The sequence below is a fragment of the Megascapheus bottae genome, chromosome 5 (assembly GCF_031878675.1).
Source record: "Megascapheus bottae isolate mThoBot1 chromosome 5, mThoBot2.hap1, whole genome shotgun sequence".
Lineage (NCBI taxonomy): Eukaryota > Metazoa > Chordata > Mammalia > Rodentia > Geomyidae > Megascapheus > Megascapheus bottae.
Window position 1 is genome coordinate 12,744,909 of NC_143513.1, and position 22,336 is coordinate 12,767,244.

The following is a 22,336-nucleotide window of genomic DNA, read 5'->3' on the forward strand; positions in this document are numbered from 1 at the left end:
AAAATCAATGTTAATTCTTTAATAAAAAATGCAAATAGCTGTATGTGTATGTATTAGGTGGTTACTTGTGTATAGTCAAGGTTTTACACTTCCTAGGCAAGAACTCTGCAGCTTCAGTCATTCTGCTAGCCCGGTATGCTTTAGTTATTTTTGTTTTTTCAGATAGGGTCTCATGCTTTTTTTCTGAGGTAACATCAAACCCAAATCCTCTTGCTTCTTCCTCCTGAGTAGCTGCAATGAAAAACATGTATTCCCCCTCCCCACTCAGCTTAGCTTGTGCTTTAATATAAATTCAATAACTTTATCTTATTTCACTTTATTTTGCTAAGCTGGCTACAAATCTCAATCATCCTGTCTCTACTTTCTAAGGAGCTAGAATTACAGATATGAACTACTATGATATGCCTAAGTAATTAAAGTCTTAGTGGAAATCTTCAATTTTGACCAAGTGCATGTTAGGAAAATAGAAGCTATAGTCAGTTTCTACATAGACCTTTTGGTCTTCAATTCAAAACAAAATAAAACAAAATATTAAAGAGCTTTCCATATGAATGACCATGGCTCAACTACCAGTAATGCTCACCAAAAAAACAGATGGAAAGGAAGACGAAAAAAACAAGAAGATTTTTCAACAATAATCTATTGAGATTTATTTCTTTTTATATTTCATTGCAGGAAAACAGAGACAGGGAGAGAGAAATAGAAGAAAGGTTAAAGAAGTTTTAGGAAGCATGAGCACTGTCCCTGAACTTTTTTTGCTCAGGGATAACACGCTAGCACTTGAGCTACAGCTTCATTTCTGGGTTAATTGGAGATGGGAGTCTCAGAGACTTTCCTGTCCAAGCTGACTTCAAACTGTCCTCCTCCTATCTCAGCCTCCTGAGTAGCTAGGATTATAGACAAAAGACACCATTAGTTCCTGGCAACTTATTATCCATTCAAATATATGCCCAAGGGGAAAAAAGTACAGCTTTGCATGTTATCTACATGAAGAAGGTATCATGTAATAATTGTTCCATATCGTAGAATCCTCACATGCTGTTTGTCTTATTTTTGGACACTCCACTAGTATCACAATTCAAATATCAGGTAGGCAAAGAAAGTACAGAATATCTACTCTAATAAATATATTAAAGAACCATGTTATCATTCCTTCCACACCTTCATTCCAACTGACTTGCACTCAGTGTGTTGGTTTTACAGAAAGAAGTGCTGTTGGGGATTGGGCTTACTTGAGCTGCACCTGCCAGCAATCTGGGAGAGTAGCAAATCTAAATTTGAACATTAAGTATAATGTGAATCACTACAAAAAACAGACTGAGATTTATTAGTGTAAATGTTAATAAACAATAAAAAATACATAACTGCCTAACCAACAAAATCGTGTCAATTCCCAAAAATGAGTGACAAAATAAATTTAAAATTATGACTTAAAAAGTGACATCGATGCGATTAAATTTTAGGTACATGATTTAGAAAAAGTTCAGTTTATATGCTAATTTGTGGTACTTCAGAAAAATAAAGTTCATCTATGCTGTAAAGGCTCTGAATTGATCAATGAAGAGATATATTTCTATTTCTCCCAAACAAAGCATATCCTAAAGCAATCTGTATTTCAAGAAAGTGCTTTAAGTTGTGAAAAATATAATCATAAAAAATGAATAATTTATTGAAACTATTTTTCCCGGCATATATTTGCAATGTCTAAACTTGCTTCAAAATTTAGCATCTTTCAAAGGTTAGCAAGCAATAGTATTGCATTACAGATTTTTCATTGAAATATTTTACCAATAAAAAAATAAATGCTCAGGAAAGTTTTTACAAAATTGCCAAGTGTTATGACTTAATCTTCCTTTTATCATTTTTGAATGCTGTGTTCTTCAGTTTTCTATACATATTCAAACATGTTCTAGTGAAATATATGTTCTATTCTGTGATTCAATGCTGAACAAAATTTTGCTATTCATCCAGCTAATTTTGGTTAACACCAAAGGACTAAAATGATAAAAGCAAAAATAGAAGAATCTTATTTCATAGAGGTATGTAAGGAAATCTGATTATTCACATTTGAAAAAGTAATCCTGTAGAATTTATAGACAGGCCTCACAGGGAAATGGAGGTTTTTTTTCTCTATGTAGATTTAGAAACCTAACCAAAGATGACAAACAACACCGACACATATATAAAAGTCATTTTGAAGACCATATCTTCTCAGTTTCAATATCTCATAACCTCCACCCAAAAATCTACTTAATAGTTGACACCCAATGAGCCTCATATCTTTTTAAATCATTTCTCCTTTGCCCTTCATTTAGTCCAGTGATATTAGCTGAGCAGCACTTCTAAACAGTAGTCTAATGAAGTCAACAAAAACTTAAAATACATATTTCATCTCTCTTTTTATTGGGCTATGCCACATTTTGTTTACTTTTGTTTATACATTTTTCCCCCAGTTACTAGGGCTTAAAGCCAGGGCCTTAAGCTCTTGCTTGTTTTTTTATTGTTGATATTGAGGGTTTTTTTCATAGGCTGGTGCTATACCAGTTGAACTATAACCCCATTTTTTGTTTTCTGCAGGTCAATTGGTAAGAGTAGCCCAGACTTTTGTGCCCAGGCTGACTTTGAAATAGGATCTTCATATCTCAGCCTACTAAGTAGCTAGGTTACAGGAATGAACTACCAGCACCCTGCTACACATTTCTTTCATAATAAAATATGTTATTCATAAGTCTCATACACGATTCATTCACAAGACACTAAGCATGTTTTTTAAATTATCAGTAGGCACAAATTGAGTAAAATAATAACTATTTTGCTCTAAAAATGTATGCACAAACATTTATTGTTTTAGCATGTTTTCCCAGTTAAGGTTACATACATTGTAACACTATCACATCTCTGTCTTAAAAGGGGATCCATAATTCTAAAATATAGAGAAAACTAATACTTAGTAGCTGACGATGATTATAACAATTTCCCTTGTTATGCTCCTAGAACATTCCAGGCATGTTAAATGCATTTCCTGCATCATCAAGGAGTTCACAGTCTATATGCACAGATAGATGTGTGCATTCAAACTACTCTGGAAGACAGGAGCTTCTGGAGTCCAGCTAGTGCTATAGTCTAAAGATAGCAATGAGAGGCTAAGAAAGACTAAGCTGCATATGAAAAAGGAAGATCCTAAGCACACAGAGAAAATGTGAAAACTTCCAAAGCAAAGCTAAACCCAAAACTGTGATCTGATCTGCTTGAACAATCGAAAAGGTTAGGATTGAAAATGCAGAGAATGAAAAGGGACTGGGTGCTGAAGCAGCAAGAGTTCAAAGTTCAAAGGTAGTGAAGTCCTGGTTATGGAATAATTTCCTGAACAACCCAAGAATTAGGACTTTGTCCTGCAGGAGATTTAAGAACAAAATGATTTAAGGCTAGATGGTGGTATGTGATTGTCATTGCAAAGGGTAGATTAAAAGAAAAGTAAGGCCAAGAAACAAAGTAAAGGCTGATGCAGCTCAGTCAAGGCAGCATGTGGATGTGAATGGACGAACTGGACTAAGAACAGAGTAGAGGCAATGAAATGAAGATAATTTTTTTTTGCCAGTCATGGGACTTGAACTCAGGGCCTGAGCACTGTCCTTGGACTTTTTTTTTTCCTCAAGGCTAGAGCTCTACCATTTGAGCCACTGCACCACTTCTGGCTTTTTTCTATGTATGTGGTACTGAGGAATCGAACCCGAGCCTTCATGCACACTAGGGAAGCACTCTACCACTAGGCCAAACTCTGGGCCCTGAAGATTATTTTTGAAAAGGAAGAATCAAATTGGTTCAAGATTGTAGGGATATGGTAAGGAACTGAGGTGAATGAAGATAAACTAGATTTTCCTTGTGGATAACAATAGCATTAACTTAGAAAACCAAGCAAAGAATTAGAAGGGAAATTTTGTTCAGGAAACAATGATTACAACATTGGACTTGCTGCATGTAAGTTATCTATAAAGCATTACATGGAAGACTAGGGTTGGTGTTTAAAGACGGTTTTACACCAACACCCAACGGAAAGTTGACGAGATCAGTCCAGAGATGTTGCCTTTTTTCTGGTTTGCAAGAGGATGACCTCGGATGGACCACCAAGCTGGAGCTGAGAATATGGTAAACAGCTCTTTGTGATCACACTGAGCAATGCAGTAACTATTATCCACATTCATTTAAAGTTGAAGGGCTCAAAATTAACTAAAATTAAAAGGTCATTTTGGTAGTTCACAGGGCACATTTCTTGTGTTTAATGGTCCATGTGACTAAGATTTATTCCACTGACCCACAGCAATGTATTTACACCAGCACAGTTCTACTGGAGAGCATGGACTTGGAGCATGTAAAATGGAGGATTTGGGGACCTAGCCCCAAGAAAGGGAAATTCCCAAAATGGAGGAAAGAACAGCAGAGTGGAATAAGGAGAACTAATCAAAGAAAGAAAAAGAAAAGAGAAAAAGTCACATTGCTGTGACCAATACTGATTATTTGAAGCCAACAAAATACTGAAGAATAAGAAAAGCTGGTAAGATATCAAATAAGAAAAGGTATAAACATGTATAAACAAGACACTCTAAATGATTTCTTTCTGCCCCGCATTTGGTATTTTATGGAAAATGTGGATAGTATTGTGTTGGAATCATTACCACTTTCTTCAGATGCATAATGAATGACTCAAAGAGACTAAATATTTCACTCAGTTGACAGTTTTAGCTTTTAGGAAATATCTAAGTTACCCACCGGAAGAGAAATGTTCGCAATATGGCTTATTGTCTTCCCACACTTTAATCAATAAGGGAGCCCTTGAACAGCTACCATGCTTAATCCTTGTTCTTCTGGGAGTTTTTAAGGATCTTTAATTAAAGTCTATAATACTACTGAATATGTTTCTTGAAACCATATGTCAAATACCTGCATGTAGATATCTAAAAGCACACAATATTCTATTCTCAGATTGGAACTAATGCTGATGGAACAGGTTAGAAGCAGCTTAGGGAACAGTGAAATGAAAGGTTATTGTTTTATGGGTAAAATTTTCATTTGGTTCTAGAGATAGTCTCATAGTACAACAATGTCGATACGCAAAGAACCACTGAAAACTACACTTAAAATAATCAAGTTTTGTGTCAAGCATATTTTGACACTATATCTATACATATGTATGTCAAGTCAGTATATATTCAGTCAAGCTGAACTAAAAGTTGGAACATAGAGATAACACCTATAATCCTAGCTACTCACGAAGCTGAGTTTCAGAGAGTAGTGCTTCAAAACCAATCCAAGCAAAAAAGTCAGTAGGACTCTATAACCAAATGATCATCAAAAAGCCACAATAGAGGCATGGATCAAATAGTAGAGTACAGCCAAGTAAGCAAGCCAACCAAATGTGAGCCTCTGAGTTCTGATGCCAGTAAGCGAAATAAATAAATATTAAAAATGAGCCATTGGAAGAAAATCTACAAGAAACCTCTCATATCCTCTTTGCCTCAGAGAAATTGAGCTTAGCAAACAAAAATTTAAAACATTTCCAGTAAGCATTTTCTATCTGAAGTAATGTAAGTATTTATGACATTAAGGTGATTAAGGTGTAAAACACCGTTTCACACATTGTAAGGAAGCACACATCTCAGCTTCATCTGAGACTATCAGTGCCCTGGTATGCAATACCAACAGAATAAAGAGCTATTAGGCTAATGTCATAGTCAGTGTGGCATGAAAGCCACCCTCCTTATTATAGCCGGTGCCATTTTCCACTTTCAGTTATGGTCTTTCCATCAACCTCAGCCCAAAATTATGAAATAGAAAGTATCAGAAATAATTTTTAATATTTAAGTAACTTTTATAATATTGTCATAATTGCTTTTTTTTTGTCAGTTCTGGAGCTTGACTTCAGGGACTGAGCACTGCCCTTGGGCTTTTCTCAAGGCTAGAGCTCTGCTCTACCACTTGAGCCACAGCACCACTTCCGGCTTTTTTTCTATGAATGTGGTACTGAGGAATTGAACCCAGGTCTTCGTACATGCTAGGCAATCACTCTACCACTAGGCCAAAGTCCCGCCCCTCCCCTCACTTTTTTGTTGTTGTTATTTCATGCTGTTACTAGGATTTTTAGTCAGAGCCTTTGGCTCTCTTAGGTAAACTGGCATTCTACCACTTGAGCTTTACCTATAGTTATTCTTTCTGCTGGTTAATTAGACATGAGTCTAGCTGTATTTCTGCTCTGATGGTTTGAATTTGAATTCTTAGAACTCAGCCTTCTGAGTAGGGAGGATAAAAGAAGCATGAGCCACATCCCCAGGCGCTTCTTCTATCTTATTATTATTTTCTAATTTGTTACTTGTGCCAGAATTATAAATTAAGGATAAGGAAAAAAAACCATTGCATATGTAGTACAATGTTCTGAACTATGCATAGTTTGAGACATCCACAGAATTTCTTAGTACATAACCCTGCAGAGAAGGCAGGACTAATGTAGCTTCTTTCCCTTACTTCTTCTTGGGTCAGTAGCTACAGTGAGCTGGAATAATGGCAAAGTATAAATATCAGCAATAAACCCTGGGGCAACTATGTTTGTGCTCACTTGGCAATTAAGGGAGGGCAAGCATCCCATGAATCACTCCTCATGAATTCTCTGACAGTAAGGCTGTCATGTATTCTCAGGAGCAAGGTCAGAGAAAGGACACAGGAAGTACCCTGAATCAGGCCAGTGGCTGCTTCCGCTTGTGTTCTTACAACCTAAAAGCAGGACATTTCAAGCTAAAAAGGAAAAGAGGTAACATAAAATACTGGCCTAATCCGATGAATGCTTGGTTCAGAAGCCTTTCCAAATTCTGCAAAAAGGAATCTCAGTCAAATTTTCACTCTGTCTCCCACCAGCATCCAGACTATTCCTTGTGTGCAAACTGGCAAAATGGAATTAAACACTTGCACATTCATGTATCACACCTTGGTCTGTCTCCAAGGATATGCACCAAATATGGAGAACAGAAGAAGCATCTTAAGCAGCTTGGTTTGCCCACTTCTGGAAGCCTTGTTCAAGTCCTACAGTGACTCTGCTCATGTCGCAAGCTGACAATTAAAAATCACTTTATGACGACAAGCTAAAACAGACAGTGTCTCAATGTTAGAAGTAGAAACTTAGCAATGAGAAGAAGGCAGAAAAAAGAAAGAAATAACAGGAAAGAAGCAAGAGGTGACTCACATTACATGTACTTACAACTTTCAGCTTGATAGTCTGGCACAAACTGCTCATCATTGTCAGGTACCTGAGCTGAAGAATGAAAGAAAAAAAAAAAGATTTTTTTAAATTAAGAGAGGAACTGCCAAGGCATAAGGAATGTCAAATCAAATCTGTCAGGCAAGGTCTTTTTAGGCTGAGATCAAACCTATGATTACTTGCCAATAAGCACCTATTTAAAATGGCCTTGACAGTCAGAACTACTTAGGAGGGAAAACAGAAGGGCCCATTGATGTCAACTAGAAAACATAAATATGTCACAAATATGGTGGCAGGTGTAGTTCCTATCAATTTCACTTGCCAGATAGAAATAAAAGAGACACAAAATAAAAGAAGCTACAGGATTTCTATTTCCTGCGGGGTTTTATTTTGCAAGAGTTGAGCCAAAGGTATTTCAATTCACCACTGCCAGGGTTTAAAGCAGCCCATCTAAATGAGCAATTCGACTCTTTTCAGTCACGGTCAGCTTGTACACACATCCTTTTGCATTTTTAGAAATGATGACTTCTGATATGTTCCAACCCTGACAAATTCAACTACCATTACTTCAAAACATGTTCCTAACTTTAACCATGGAATGATACAAAGTTTTTAAAAATGAAAAGACCTGCCAGTAATTTGGGTCACACATAACAAAGTAATATATTGCAATAATTGTAATCATCATAATAAAAATAACAATAAAACAAATGCCAAATTTTTATAAAAAATATTTTCCTGGCTGGTCTTCAGCACTAACAAAATGACTTATCCCTGGTTCATCAGTTTTGATGTCAAATGACTTATGTATTTTTTGTAAAGGAAAAACACTGAATAGCATGGACCTAGGGCATTTGACAATGACCAAAATACAAATCTACATTTTCACTTCAGAAATATTTTCATCACAGTTAGTTTGGACATAGAAATAACTCATTCCAAACAGAACATTAGAAAAATGAGTTTGGGCAAATACACACACACACACACACACACACACACACACACACACACACACACACACACACGCACACACACACAAATTACATAAAAGGGAAGTTATGGGCCAGGGGTTTGGCCTAGTGGTAGAGTGCTTGACTAGCATGCAGAGACCCAGGTTCGATTCTTCAGTACCACATACATAGAAAAAAAGCCAGAAGTGGTGCTGAGGCTCAAGTGGTAGAGCTCTAGCTTGAGAAAGTCCAGCAACAGTGCTCAGGCCCTGAGCTCAAGCCCAGGACTGGCCAAAAAAATAAAATGGGAAGTTACGTTAATTTAAACTTAAAAAATAAAATTCATTATCCTCTTGTAACTCTAAGTACTATAACTATAACTTAATTAGCTAGTATTACCTGATTAGTATTGTAAAATTACTAACACTGAAACTTTGTAATGCAACCAAGTTACATTAAAAACAAACACCAAACAATTTGTTTAAAGTAGCCTATTCTGTATGGAAAGTGCATTTTTCAAACAGAACTATTTGGCAGACTGAAAGTTTATGGGTTGTATTATTAAAACATGACTATCTATTGATAGTCTTGTTTGTCACTAAAATATCAAATATAAGCAGTTTGGCACTCAGTTGTTTTCTAGCAAACTTCTTCCGATCATGTAAACTTAACTTTATTGAGAAACACCATTTCCTCCACTACATTAAACAAAATCAAGAATAATTTCAAGATATAATGGATGCCTATTTGGTCAGCATACACAGAAGAAGGTTTTCTTTTCAAGTGCCACTGTGTCTAATACAATCATTGCAATAATGACACTAAATATCAATAACTAATAGATCTGTGCCTTGCTACCTATATAAATTTGGGTACATTATGTTAACCTACTAGTTTAAGCGTGATAATAAAAGGTTGTGTTTTGTATTTTGGTTTTGGTAAAGATTACATGAAATATTTAAACAATGTTATACTCAAGTATTTCTTTTCTATAATCACAACAGAAAAGTATTTTAATGATTACTTTGTTTACTCTCCCAACTTATACTGAAGACAAGATGGTAGCTTTTCCTTTAATTGTTATTTTTTTATTTTATTTTTTGTCAGTCCTGGGGCTTGAGCTCAGAGCCTGAGCTCTGTTCTTGGGCTTTCTCAGGTTAGCTTCTACCACTTGATCCACAGCACCACTTCCAGTTTTTTTGTGTGTGTGTATTTGTTACCAAGGACAAGAATCTAATGCGTTAAATTGGAGACAAGAAAAGACGTAACAGGGCTGGGAGCATGGCCGAGTAGTAGTGTGCTCGTTTAGCATACACAAAGCTGTGGGTTCAATTCCCCAGAACCACATACACAGAAAAAGCCAGAAGTGGTGCTGTGGCTCAAGTGGCAGAGTGCTAGCACTGAGCAAAAAGTGTCCAAGGACTGTGCCCAGGCCCTGAGTTTAAGCCTCAGGACAGGTAAAAAAAAAAAAAAAAAAGACATAACTATCTTTTGACATTACATAAGCTTGATTGTTCTCATAGTTATCAGGAAGGTAGTATACTTTAAAATAAACACCAGAAATAATTTAATTGTTGTTTAGTATATATCTAGTAGTTAATACCAAGTATGCAATCATTCTACACTGTCCTCACTATATCCAGATGTTCCAATGTTCTCTCTAAATTAAGATTTAAACACAGATATAGAGGTATCAAATTATCCCTCATGACAAATATTGTGCTTTTAAAGAAATCAAACATTAAATATCTCATTTCCAGGAACAGTTAAAAACAGTCAATGTGTAATTATAATTGAAAATTTTAATATGAATAGACTAAAGGCTAGGTTATTTTTTTCTCTTTATGTCCTAAATCAAAGTTCCAGCTCTATAGTTGTAAGTACAGATTAGAAGTCCCTGATGATGGGTAGGTACTGACAAATGAGGGGGACATCTAGGGGACAGAATCCTGAAACTATGTCTCACAGATACAGAGAAAATAACTGCATACTAACCATCTGTGGAAGGAAGGGAGGGAGGGAGGGAGGGAGGAGGGGAGGAAAGAAGGAAGAAAGGAAGGAAGGAAGGAAGGAAGGAAAGAAGGAAGAAAGGAAGGAAGGAAGGGAGAGACAGAAAGAGAGAAAGATAAGAATTACTATTTCAGTACAAAAATCCTTTCCTTAACATACTGAATAAATACTTCACACTTATGCTTGAACATATTACAGAATTTTAACAAAAAACATATGACTCACATTTTCACAGAAGCTGATCTTAAGAAACTGAATAGACCAAATGAAGCTGCATGCTACTTAAATAGACAAAGGCTTAAGTATACCTCTAATTTCAATTTGGAGTCAAAGGAAAGCATTTTAACTAAAAACACAAGTTGGATCTGGGCAAGGAAAATATGACAAAGTATTGCCACACTTGTATCATTCGTTCCCTTTTTTCCCCCTCTCCTTTAATTCAGGAGAATTTTGTGAAGAAGCAAAGTACAGCTGCCTGAAAATTTGTGGTGAGCCATACCAACTCCAAAGCTGAAAATTAACAATATTTTTAAAAACTGTTTTTCTGCTGTTCTCTATTGTAAACTGTGCTTAAATGATCACCGTTAGGGAATAAAAATGTTTCTCTACCTCATGTAATTAAGAGGAAGGAGAAGAGAAGGAAAGGAGAAGATGAGAAAATACATACCAAAAGACCAATAAAAGGCTTTCAAGAAGATTAAGGACGTAGATTTTATTGGTAATAGCTGAAGCGGCTCTATCGGTTCATTGTACATTAATAGACAAGTTGCCATCAAGTCTCAGGATCTCAGCTTTAAAAGGATAGTATTTGCATGGTCAGCTATTAGCTTTACCTAGCTTATTATCCAAGTTGTTGTTTTCTTCTCCTCTATTTTCTTTCTTTCTTTTTTTTTTTTTTACTACATAGCAATACATATTAGTGGAAAGAAATTCATTAAAATATCAATCCTGCCCTAAATGTCACAGAAACATCAACTCTCATTTTTAACTTCGATATCCTTTTCTTAAGTAATCGTGCCTCAGGGGTGGACAATTTTAAATACAGCTTGCCTTTACACTTATTTTTAACTTTTAAATAAAACCATATTTAGTACTTAAGAAAAAGCAACCGGTTAAAAATTTTTAAAGGTTAGTTACAGGCAAATAAAAAATTCCTCCCATTTTTACAAACTAACAGACTATTGGTTTTTCTGTTAAAACTGGGGGATTAGAAATAAAACAAATGTCAAGTACAAAAAGGGTTAATATTTAATTAAAACCAGTTCTATCCACTGTAACAATGACCTGGAGCCAAACAAGGCGGAAGATGTATGAGTCATTCTTTCTGCCAGTGAATGAGACAGCTGATCTCCTCAGCCATTCCTCAAGACAAGCAGGCAGAACTGGAGTTCTGCCTCCATTCACAAAAACACAGTCCAGCCTGAGCCATGTGGCCCAACCACAATCTTTTCATGTCACACCCTTCCAGAGAACTAACTCAAGTAAACTTGAACTTGGAATATAAACACAGTTTTATTGCTGGACCTCAAATAGAGCTCAGATCCTTTCAGAAACATATTTAAAGAAATGGCAAGTTTATATACATATGTGTGTGTGTAAGTGTGCGCGCACGCACGCATACCGCATGCATATACATATGCATACCCCCCCACACACATTTAACCCTTCATGCTTTACTGAGTAACTTGCTACAGAAATTTAAGTGTGCACTACTAATAAAAACGAAAGAAGAAAAAGAGGGAAATGAAAGAAGGAAAGATGTGAGAAGGAAGGAAGGAAGAAAAGAAGGGAATGAATTAAAGGAATTGGGGGTGCGACTCTGTAATAGACTACTTGTTTAGGATAGGAGAGGTCCTGGGTTTGATCCCCAGCAATACAAAGAAAAAAAATCTAGTGTTTCCTCTTAAGAATATAATGTAGTATTGTAGAGCTTTGAAGCATTTCATTCTGAATCAAAGAGCTAGAAACAAACTTTCTAAAGGCATACAAGTTTTATTTTAAATAAAAGTAAAACAAAAAGAAAATTAATCTTTGCACAGAGGAACTTAATTCTAAAATAAGCCTCAAGCCATGGAACAAAATAATCAGGAGTCCACTAAGCCTAGTTTTATAGCACATCCGGTTTTAACGTGAAAACGACTGACTGTACCCATGTAAAAGCACTAATTAATGCCAAAATATAAACATACTTAAGCAGATGAAAAATGGGGCAAGGGGAATTTCCCATGACAGAAACACCTTCAATACTTTGTAAGTTCATGAAAAAAAAAAAGGGTAAGGGGAATTTCCCATGACAGAAACACCTTCAATAATTTGTAAGTTCTTTGGATATGCTGTAAAAGAAAGAAACCATGAAGTTTGTCTGGAGTCTCAAATAAGCGTCAATTTCCAACTAAATTGACCCACAGGGGCTTGAAAACTGAAGGGAAACTCAAAGACAGCTAAGTGTTGTTTGTAGCCAAACACTTTCTCTAATGCTATATTTCTGACTATTATTAATAATAACTGCAGCATTGTATGCAAATCAAAGAAATGAAAATAAATTATGAAATGCAAGAAAGTAACTGAACTAGAAAAATCTTAAGAACATTTATTTGACATTTATTAAGATGTTCTAGAAAAACTACATCATACTACATCAAATCCAGTTTTGCCATTCAAAAAAATTTACTATTTTGTTAAACAAACTTAGATTTTTTAAAAATCACATATTTTAAATGAATACTTAAATTTACTCACTCTGCTATGTTTAAAAGTATACATAAAGAAATCTTTAATATTTTACAGTTTTTCCTGGTATACTATACACCAATATACAAACAGCATGAATGAACTCTTGCTCAAATCTAAGAATATTTATGGACTTCTGAATTTAATGCTGAATTCCCACTTCCTATTTTGTGTAATCCACAAACACACACATACACACACACACACACACACACATACACATAAAATATAGTTTTTAGAGCCAGTGTTCTTTACTGCACTGTATGTGGCAAAAAGAAAGTAAAAGACACAGGAACCCATATGCAGTGCCATTTTCTAGAGAAGAAGCAGAATTTGTGAACAATGAAAATAAGTTCCTGATGATTGCTCTGTATTGTGGATGTCACATACTGTGAGTCACAACAGCATACATGGTTTAAGAAATCTTTTAACAGTCATCTTGAATATGAATTCAGCATTACTTGTTGAACCTGACCATCATTTGAAGGTTACACAAAAACAAAAGGAAAAAAATCTTATTTGCAGTAATAATACAGTTGGGTATAGGAAGATTATTCTTGGAGATAGAAGTTTGGGAACTTCCGGTACTAAACCACTAAGAAACATTTCACTCTGATGACAACAACGCAAGGGCTGACTTCTTCTTTAAAAAGTTAGGATCTAGACCTATAGCAAAATAACATTCAAAAGTAAAAACTGGGTGTTTGCAATAGCTTTATACTTGACTTGGTTATTTATCTTTAAGCTCTGTGTTTGTGGGTAAATTAGGAGAAGCAAGTTCTGAAGAACGCGATCCTTTTCTTAATTCAGTTTTTTTCACATCCTTCTTTTTCTGTCCCTGATGTTAGAGCTTCCATTTTAACTATGACATTTTAGGATGCCAGTTACTAAAGTGCTAAAAAGCTGATTTAGAGCCAGAAGTTACTATGGTGTGGCTAGTATTAGGTTTGAATTTATTTGATGGGATCAAATAATTCCAACTGTCTTTCTGTCATTAGCAATCTATTTCAAAAGTCAGAGAACTGATAAAGGGTTGTACATAATAAAACAATAATATAAAATAGCCATGTTAAAATTTATAATAGGAAGAGCCTCTCATTAAAAAAAAAAAGAGTCTTCTTCCATATACTCTAAACATTAGGTTTTCTGTTTTCTTCAGAATAAGATGCTTATTTTAAGCAGTGGTATATTTGGTTAAAACTTTTAAACTACAATGTAGTGCTTTGAAAGTGAAATTAATGTAGTTATATTCTTCACAAACGCATTTTAATTTCCTGTATGGAAATAAATTTTGGAGGGGAGGCCAATGAAATGTGTTTTTCCGAGGACTTCACTGAATTGAAAATACTAGCTCTGGTTCCAACCTCAACTCAAATAGCCATGTCTTATCTATCCCAAGTTCCCCTTAGAGATAAATCCATAATATAATCTACTTATAACTAACACATATGCCACATTTAGTACAAATTATAAAAGTTCTTGGAGGAAACAAATTAAACATGCTAAGATGTATCATTTTTAACCATTTAGGAACTCTGCTTATTTCTTTAAACATGTCTATCATCACAACTAAGTTGAGTCTCACCTCTAATAAGATTGTTTTAGACCTGTTTAACCTCCCAGTGAGATTCTAACTGATGAGAGAACTTGGGTAATTGCCAATGAGCGTTTTTTTCAAAAGGTCAAGATGTCTTAGAGTCCATGGTCACTTACTTGGCTGATGAAGAGCATGAAAAGAAATATGTATATGGTTCATAGTGTGCCAATTTAGCAATGTTTTCGATGTCCAGAAGTACATAAATGGACAAATAGCTACAAATAAACTAGAGTAATGTGAATCCCTTCTTAGCTAATATTGCTAAAGGAATGGGATAAGTTAAGCTAAAACATATGGGCCAAGAAATAATTATATTTAATTGCTAAAAAGAAAAATGAATGTGGAGCCCATTAACAGTAAGAAAACATTAAATTATACCTTTTGCTTATATCATGATTTGAAAAATTAATGTAAACTACTTTGAAGATGTTTAAATAATCCTAAAATGCAATCTTATTCACAGTTTGTAAATAGTTGCACACCTGGGTATTCAATAAAACACTCAAGATTAATTTCTGAATTTAATTAAGCTTATGAATTCTTTTCTAAGTGGAAGCCTATGTTCATCCAGATATATCAGTCATTTTCTAAGCTCATTTCATATAAATACAATTTCCAGATTCATTTATAGGCATGTTCTTAATCATGGATAAGAATATTCCATGCAAAGTTTTCAAAGATAAATTCAGAATAATTATTTAAATCATTTCTCTAAGGTTACAAAACACAAAACAAGTCAAGTTTACAATGTACTAAAACTGATTATAAAATGGTAAGTCTGCCACAGATTCCTCACTTTAAAATTCCAGAAACAGAGTTGCTATGCATATTCAAATCTTCAAAAAAGTACACTGACTTGGAATCAATCAGAATTAAACATCTTAAGAACAAACCTTCCACAGCAATGAAAACATGCATTTTAAGTTATTTTAGGTGAGTAAATTCTCTAATAAATATAAGTCCTCTTATCCTGCATCTTCACAAAATGAAGAGATAAAAGTTAATATAAAAAAGAACGTCTGCACATTTTCTATGAAAGAGCTATATTCAAATATATGGTTCATGTTCCAATAATAAGTAATCTGTTGCAATAAGTTTCATTTATAGACAAGCAAAATTGACCGTTACTTGTAGTCCAAACTTTCATTAATACTTACCTTTCATTAACATACAGATTCAGTCACACTTTCAAAAAACTATTAAGCAAGCTATTTGACTTAATGATTCATAAAGATTGTAAAAAGCTTTTTGGAGAGCTAGAGTATCATCAACACAAAGAAACTTATTTCACATGCTAAAAGCAACTTAATCAACTGTATTCAAGACCACCAGATAAAACGGATAAAATGCTCCAGTCAGCTGAAAGTAGCCCTGCAATACTTGTGTTAAATCACAGACTTTACTTTTAGCCCTCTTCAAATCTGTTCCAAAAACCAGGTTTCCCATAGTATGTGAAAACACAAACACAATTACACTTAATGTTTAAGTATCTATAACTTTCTCTTTGTGTTCCTCACACAGCAGATCAGAAACCAATGTATCATTTGACATATTAAATCCAAAAGAGAATTTCAAATTATAGAAGCCAACAACAACAACAAAAATCCCCAAATGCAGGCATTTCTGAAAATGCAAAAAGCTTTAACTAAAGCCAAACTATCCTTCCTAGATAAAAAGTTGCACAAAATAAAATTTCATCAAAAATTATTCCAAATTCCTTTCAATGTTTCCTTGCCATAGTAAATAAATCCTAATAAATGTGACAAAATAGCAAAAGTCAATTTCAATAACCATCACAGGATAGACATTTTTTTAATCCCCAAATCCCCCAAGATTTATTTTAAACCCATAGATTTCCTAAGTATTGCATACACACCTAACGTTCTGTGTTGTGAGCAGGGCGGAAAGAAGACACTTGCACTTAAATCTTGAAGCATCCCGTCCTGATGAACCCAGAGAAACTAATTTCTGCCATCAGCAAAGTCCTCCACCAGAACACCAAATAATGACATGCGCTGCTCTGAAGGAAACAGCAAGCCAGTCGGGGCTCTGCTCTGGGAGGTCTCTTGAGGTACAATAATATAAACCTGATCAATTGCAATTAAAATCTGAACAGAGGCTTAGAACTTGAAGTCTTGGTGCATTAGTTCTTGCCAAAAGCAGATGTGATTGTGAGCTGGAAGCAATTTCTCCTGGTAATTTGTGATGACACTGGGTAGTGCAGCCCCAGAGTCCCCAAAGACAAACTCATCAGAGGCTCTAATGTATGCATGACACATGAGGTGGCTCTTTTAGAGCTCAATTAATTGGGCTGAACATTAAGACAGCAAGTTCAGGACTTCGTTTTTTCTTTTTCTTTTTTTTCTTGTCTTTTTTTTTTCATTTCTAGCGTTGCTTCCTCCCTCCCTTCCTTTTAAGCATTTTTCCCTTACCTTCTGCAAGCCATGTTTCCTGTAATTGACTTAGATCTTGAAACAGTTCTAAAAAAAAAAAAAAGTCAAAGATATAAACACAAGATTTGCAGAGCTTTGGGCTTCTTTAAATGGAAATATGTTTGTCATGATATTGTCATTAAGTATTAATTTGGGTAAAGGGAGCTGATGGAAAAGAAAATAGGATTCTTATTTAAAAACATTAATAACCTGCCAACTTTTGATGCTTATTAGGCAACACTTTAAGAAAAATCTCTAGGCAAGTAAATAATAGTTAATTATCTTTCCCTTTTATTTCCCTCCTTAAGAAACAGTTTAAGAAGCAAGCTCAGAAATACAAAACATATAACAACAACAACAACAAATATATATATATATATTTGCATGTATGTATATAGTAAAAGTCAGAGAAAGGCTGAAGTAAAAGGTGGTCTATTAACAGAAACCTGTCTTAAATATACTCAACTTTTGCTAAAGTAAAACAAAGTAGGGAAAAGACTAGAATGACTGGAGACACTTCATTTCCATCTTTGAATTTAATACAAGATGTTAACAAGACTTGGGTTTTCAGGAAGTATATTTTCAGGTCTCATGCTTCAAAACTAAAGGAGACAACTTCAAATACAAGTTCTTAGAGCTGTTGAAAGTCAAAGGTAGATAATCCTCTAACTTCTGTAGTCAACTCCAAATATTATATCTTGCCACATAGGGGAAAAAGGGAGGTAGGTATCTACTAAGGTATGAAGATTTGGAGCTAGTTTCTGAATTCAATATACCTAAATTTAAATTTCAAACAGAACTTTGATTTCAAAAAAGAATCAAAGTGACTTCCAGTCATTATGAATGTCCCCATTAAGCTGAAATAACTTAATATAGAGTTCTTTTATCAACAGTTTATTAAAAAGAAGCTACCACCTAATTTCCAAATAGTATAATTAATAATTAGGCCTGAAGTATGACTCAGAGAATACTTTAAGGCCTATTAACAAAATGTTATGACTTTACAATGCAGTCATCAAACTCACTCATAAGAAATCTGATAACAATATGATTTCACTATAAAGTAAAAGGAAAAAATAATCATTTGTTATTTAACTTGTAATAATGTTGAAAGAAGATAAGCAGTGAACTTAACTGCTTATTTTGTCCTACTCTGTTGGGTATTTTAAAGTTATTATCTTAATGTAGGAGATTAGTTATAAGCCATATGGACAAGAATAAATATAAAAGGATGATTAAAGAAGAATGTCACTGTTAAGTTTTTATTTCCTCCTTTGTGACAGGAACATAAAATATTCACCAATGCAAATTGACCCATTATGTAAATTGCTCCCAGTAAAAGTCTCAGTTCAATTCAGTAATTTCAAAGTTGCTTAATTTTAAGATAACACTGAAGTGTTCCCCTAGCTTCTAAGAGTCGAAAGTGTGTAGGTAAAGGGCAGTGGGGGGGGGGATGTGGAGAGGGGTTCTGCTCAAAAATCAAACCTCACCTTCTGAGTCATGAGCCAGATCTCTGTTAATGAATTTTCTTTTCCTGACATTTGTTGGTTTCTCGTTACAATTTCTCCCACGCTGACTCTACAAAAGGGAAAGATAAAAATCCTTTAATAGAATCCTTTAAGATAAAAATCCTGCAAAAGCTTCGATGTCACACACACATGCATACACACACGTACACACATGCATACACGACATAAGCCTACTGATCCTCTCTCTGAATAGACAACGCTGATAAGATCTCTTCTAATATTCATGTTCTGCCTTCATTTTCATTTAAGGCTGGAAATCCAGCAGCAAGTGAGTGGTTCCCCAATGCTGATCTTAACACTACTGTTTATCAGTCATATATATTCATGGTGTTTCAGCATCCAAACACCAAACTCTTAACACTTAGTTCTCTCTCTCTCTCTCTCTCTCTCTCTCTCTCTCTCTCTCTCTCTCTCTCTCTCTCTCTCTCTCTCTCTCTCTCTCTCTCTCTCTCTCTCTCTCTCTCCCTCCCTCCCTCCCTCCCTCCCCCCTCCCTCCTTCCCTCCCTCCCTCCCTGTCTCTCTTTGGTTTGATGAACACTAGAATAAAATGCCATGAATTTTATTCTCTTAGCCCCACTCCCAAAAGAAATAACAAGAGGAGAGAGAGAGAGAGAGAGAGAGAGAGAGAGAGAGAGAGAGAGAGAGAGAGAGAGACAGAGAGACAGACAGAGAGAGAGACAGAGAGAGAGAATGAAATGAATAAAACGTAACAAAATCCAAAAAGCACCCCATGTAAACAAAAAGTGTCAGCATTTGTCTCAACTTCATTCTTTTCCATGTGGCAAAGAAACCCAGCCACAAACTTTGAGGCCAGCAGCTGCTGTCCTCCCTCTCCGCTTCCACTCATGAAGGAAACTTTAATCCGGAAAAAAAAAAATAAAAGAGGGAGGGGGTATATTAAAAACAAAACTATGCCTTATCCAAATCACTGAAAGGTAAGCTCATTTTGAAGATGGGACTGCTGGAGGCAGAGTCGCCCTACAGTGGCAACAAAGCAGATAAAGTATCTGCAGTCCCAACCCCCTACCCCCTCCCTCCCTCTCATCTCTCCCCACCCCACCCGGGTCGGAGTCAAGTTTATAAACAGCAACTTTCAAACGGAGCACTCACAGGGGTGACCACGTAAGGCACTTGCTGGTCATAAAATCCATCCATTCTGCTGCTCTTCGCAAATAGTAGCTCAGTGTTTTAATATTTTGAGCATTTAGCTGGAGATTTCCTCGGAGTCTGGACTTTTAGCAACCTAGAGAGGGAACAAGATGGCTTTTAGGCTTAAAAAAAAATCATGAATGAAGCTCTTAAATTTGCATAGCTAATTACCCTCTCACAGTCCCATTCACAAAAATAACCCTCCCTACACACCGCCTCCTTCACCTGGATCCAAAAGAGAGCCGAGAGTTCACCATTGAAGGGTTTATTTTTGTTGTTTTTAGTAAAGATCTGAAGCAGAGGCTATGCATTTTATTGACATTCTCGATGTTTCTCCGGGAGGTCGGTGTACCCCGGGAAGCTCAGATTCGCAAACGTGTGCAAAACTAGCAAATGGCGATCCACGAAGACTCGCTTTGCACCTAACGGGACTAAAAAAGAGACCGAAACGCCTCTTTCCTACGGAGAGTTTTTGCAACCCACCACCATGCAACCATCTGGAGAGACAGGAAAAGTTGCTGCAAAGACCCACCTGAAGGCCACGCTGGGAGAACGGCTGCAAAAAAAAAAAATCCCTCCCAATTGAATAAAAACATTAATTATTGCCCAGCACTTCCCCTTGGAAGGCGAAAGCGCCTCTGACAGAGCTCAATTCGGTGGTTTTTCCTCTACTTCTCCTCCAGGGGCCTCCAATCCAAACTGATGGATCGCTGCCTCCCATTGGCTCCACGTCTCTTTCACAAGCTCGGGTTTCGGGCTGTCAATCAGCCGGCTGGCTGAACCCCTTCCCGTGGGTCTCCCGCGCCCCTCGGCCCCGGCCGGGGCTCTGCCCGCCGCGCCCAGTCTGTGCGCCCTGGAAAAGACACGGGGGAGGAGGGGAACTTCCACTTCCTCCCTAACTCGCCGCTTCTCTTGCAGGCGCCTGGGGAAGGCTGACACCATGTCTACCGAGGTGCCAGAGCCTCATTACTCGGTGTGTTTGGTCCACTCTTGGGTCGGTTCCCTTAAAAACTCGGTGGCCACGGCTCAGGTGTGGACTCCGAGGCGGCGATGCGCCAAGCCCAGGTGCGCCCAACCTCCCCGCCCCCCCACCCGCACCCCACCCCCCTTTGCAGCCCCTCCACACCGGGACCCGGAGCCTGCCGTCACCTCGCTCCCACTCACCTTTGGGTCCCATGTCTTTCCTCTCATTTTTCAACGTTAATCATTACCATTGCTTATAAAAACTTTTTTTGGGGGGGTGTGTGTAGGGGGGAGCGGGGAAGCTTAAAACCTATGCTCAATTAAAATCAACTCATGGGACAGGAAAAAGGATGTGTGATGGGAGCATCTGGAGGAAGCGATATTCGTTAGGAGAGGTACAGAGACGTCGAGGCGAGGAAATATTAAAAGAAAAACAAAACAAAACAAAACAAAAATAGGTCTCCCCTATGGATACATAGAGGGAAAAGGTGCTTTGAGTCCACGGCACGGGAGGAGGGGGGAGGGGAAGGGGGAGGAGGGGGAGGGGGGCTGGGTGTCTCGGGTGTCCCCGAGACCCGCACGTCTCCTGGGCTTTTGTTGTGAATACACGGCGGCGCAGGGTGTCGCTTACTGTCCCAGACGCGTTCACTTCCTCTGGAGCTGGGAAACAGCCCGAGCCCAGAGTCTGGGGGCCAGCGGTCCTACAGCTCGAGTTACAAGGATAATAACCGGGACGTCTAAGAAGTGAGCACTGCCAGTCCCGAAACCGTCCTCGAGCCTGCTAGACCCTTGCAGAGAGAGGAGGGGACGGGGGAGGGTTGAAATCCACGAGGAGCCCCGGGGGCGACCCGAGCCAGTGGCCCGAGGACGCTTCCGGGCAGCTGTTCGGCTGGTGGGAGACGTGCTACACTTCTGGATTTCTGTTTCCAAGTTTCTTTCCTTAAATGGAAGCTTGGCGCAGACCCGTTCAGATGGGGTGTGAGCGCAGCCCTGCGTGGGGGACCCGGGGCGGAGGAGGGGCGAGGTCTGGACGGTCGGCGCTCGGTCTTTCGGGGAAACAGTTAGGACTCAGGACCGTCAGAACTCCAGGCGTGGGCCGCCACTGCCGGCTCCGCGCCGCCCGCGCGCGCCCGGCCACCGGCGCTTTGAGCGGGAACTCTTCTCTCCCCGGGACGGGACTGGGTGAAGTGCCGCCCCGAGCGGACACGGTTCCCAGGGTGTCCCGCCACGGGGTATTCCCGGGATGACTTACCCCAACCCCTGCAATCCCAGCAAGTTTCCAAAATACATAAATAAATAAAAATAAAACCCGGCTCCTCGGCCAGAGCCCAGCCTAGTATCCCGGGCAACCGGGAGAGGGGTGGAGCTTCTGGATAGGCTCTCGGGAGGTTCTCTCCACAGCCAATGACAAGCCGTAAATCCCCCGGCCCATTGTTGTTTATCGCTGACCCCGCAGCGCTCCGCTAGCTGATTGGCCGCCTGGAGGGAAGGGGCGGAGCTCATCCCGCCCCCGCAGCCACATTTTCGGCTCCATTCACAAAAATTCTCGGCCTCCCTCTCCGAGTCACGTGGTTGAGGAGTGGGGGGGGGGAGGGAAGGAGCGGTGAGGCGGGGCAGGGGAAATGACACAACAAAAGGCCCAAGTCCCCTAAACCATAAAACTTTGTTATACCTCGCTCCTTCCTTTTTGACCTGCCGGTGAAGCAGACACTAGATGAAGGAGCTTTGGG

General features: G+C 37.8%; 1 protein-coding gene across 9 annotated transcripts in view; it reads right to left on the reverse strand.

Moving 5' to 3' along the window:
• The window catches only part of Etv1 (ETS variant transcription factor 1), a 104,438-nt gene extending 82,484 nt beyond the window's left edge, over positions 1-21,954 (reverse strand). Inside the window, exons 1-5 of one of the 9 annotated variants that reach the window (XM_090332706.1) lie at positions 21,859-21,954; positions 19,605-19,737; positions 18,456-18,543; positions 16,966-17,013; positions 7,244-7,297 (exon numbers count right to left, since the gene is read on the reverse strand). In XM_090332706.1, coding sequence (XP_090188832.1) covers positions 7,244-7,297; positions 16,966-17,013; positions 18,456-18,543; positions 19,605-19,649 — 235 coding nt within the window. In that variant the 5' untranslated portion in view covers positions 19,650-19,737; positions 21,859-21,954. Of the gene's footprint in view, positions 1-7,243; positions 7,298-16,409; positions 16,549-16,965; positions 17,014-18,455; positions 18,544-18,641; positions 18,886-19,221; positions 19,435-19,604; positions 19,738-19,868; positions 20,080-20,175; positions 20,488-21,858 lie in introns of those variants that run through there. The other 8 variants (XM_090332705.1, XM_090332707.1, XM_090332701.1 and 5 more) reach the window with 8 other exon arrangements.
• Between the last annotated feature and the right edge of the window lie 382 nt (positions 21,955-22,336).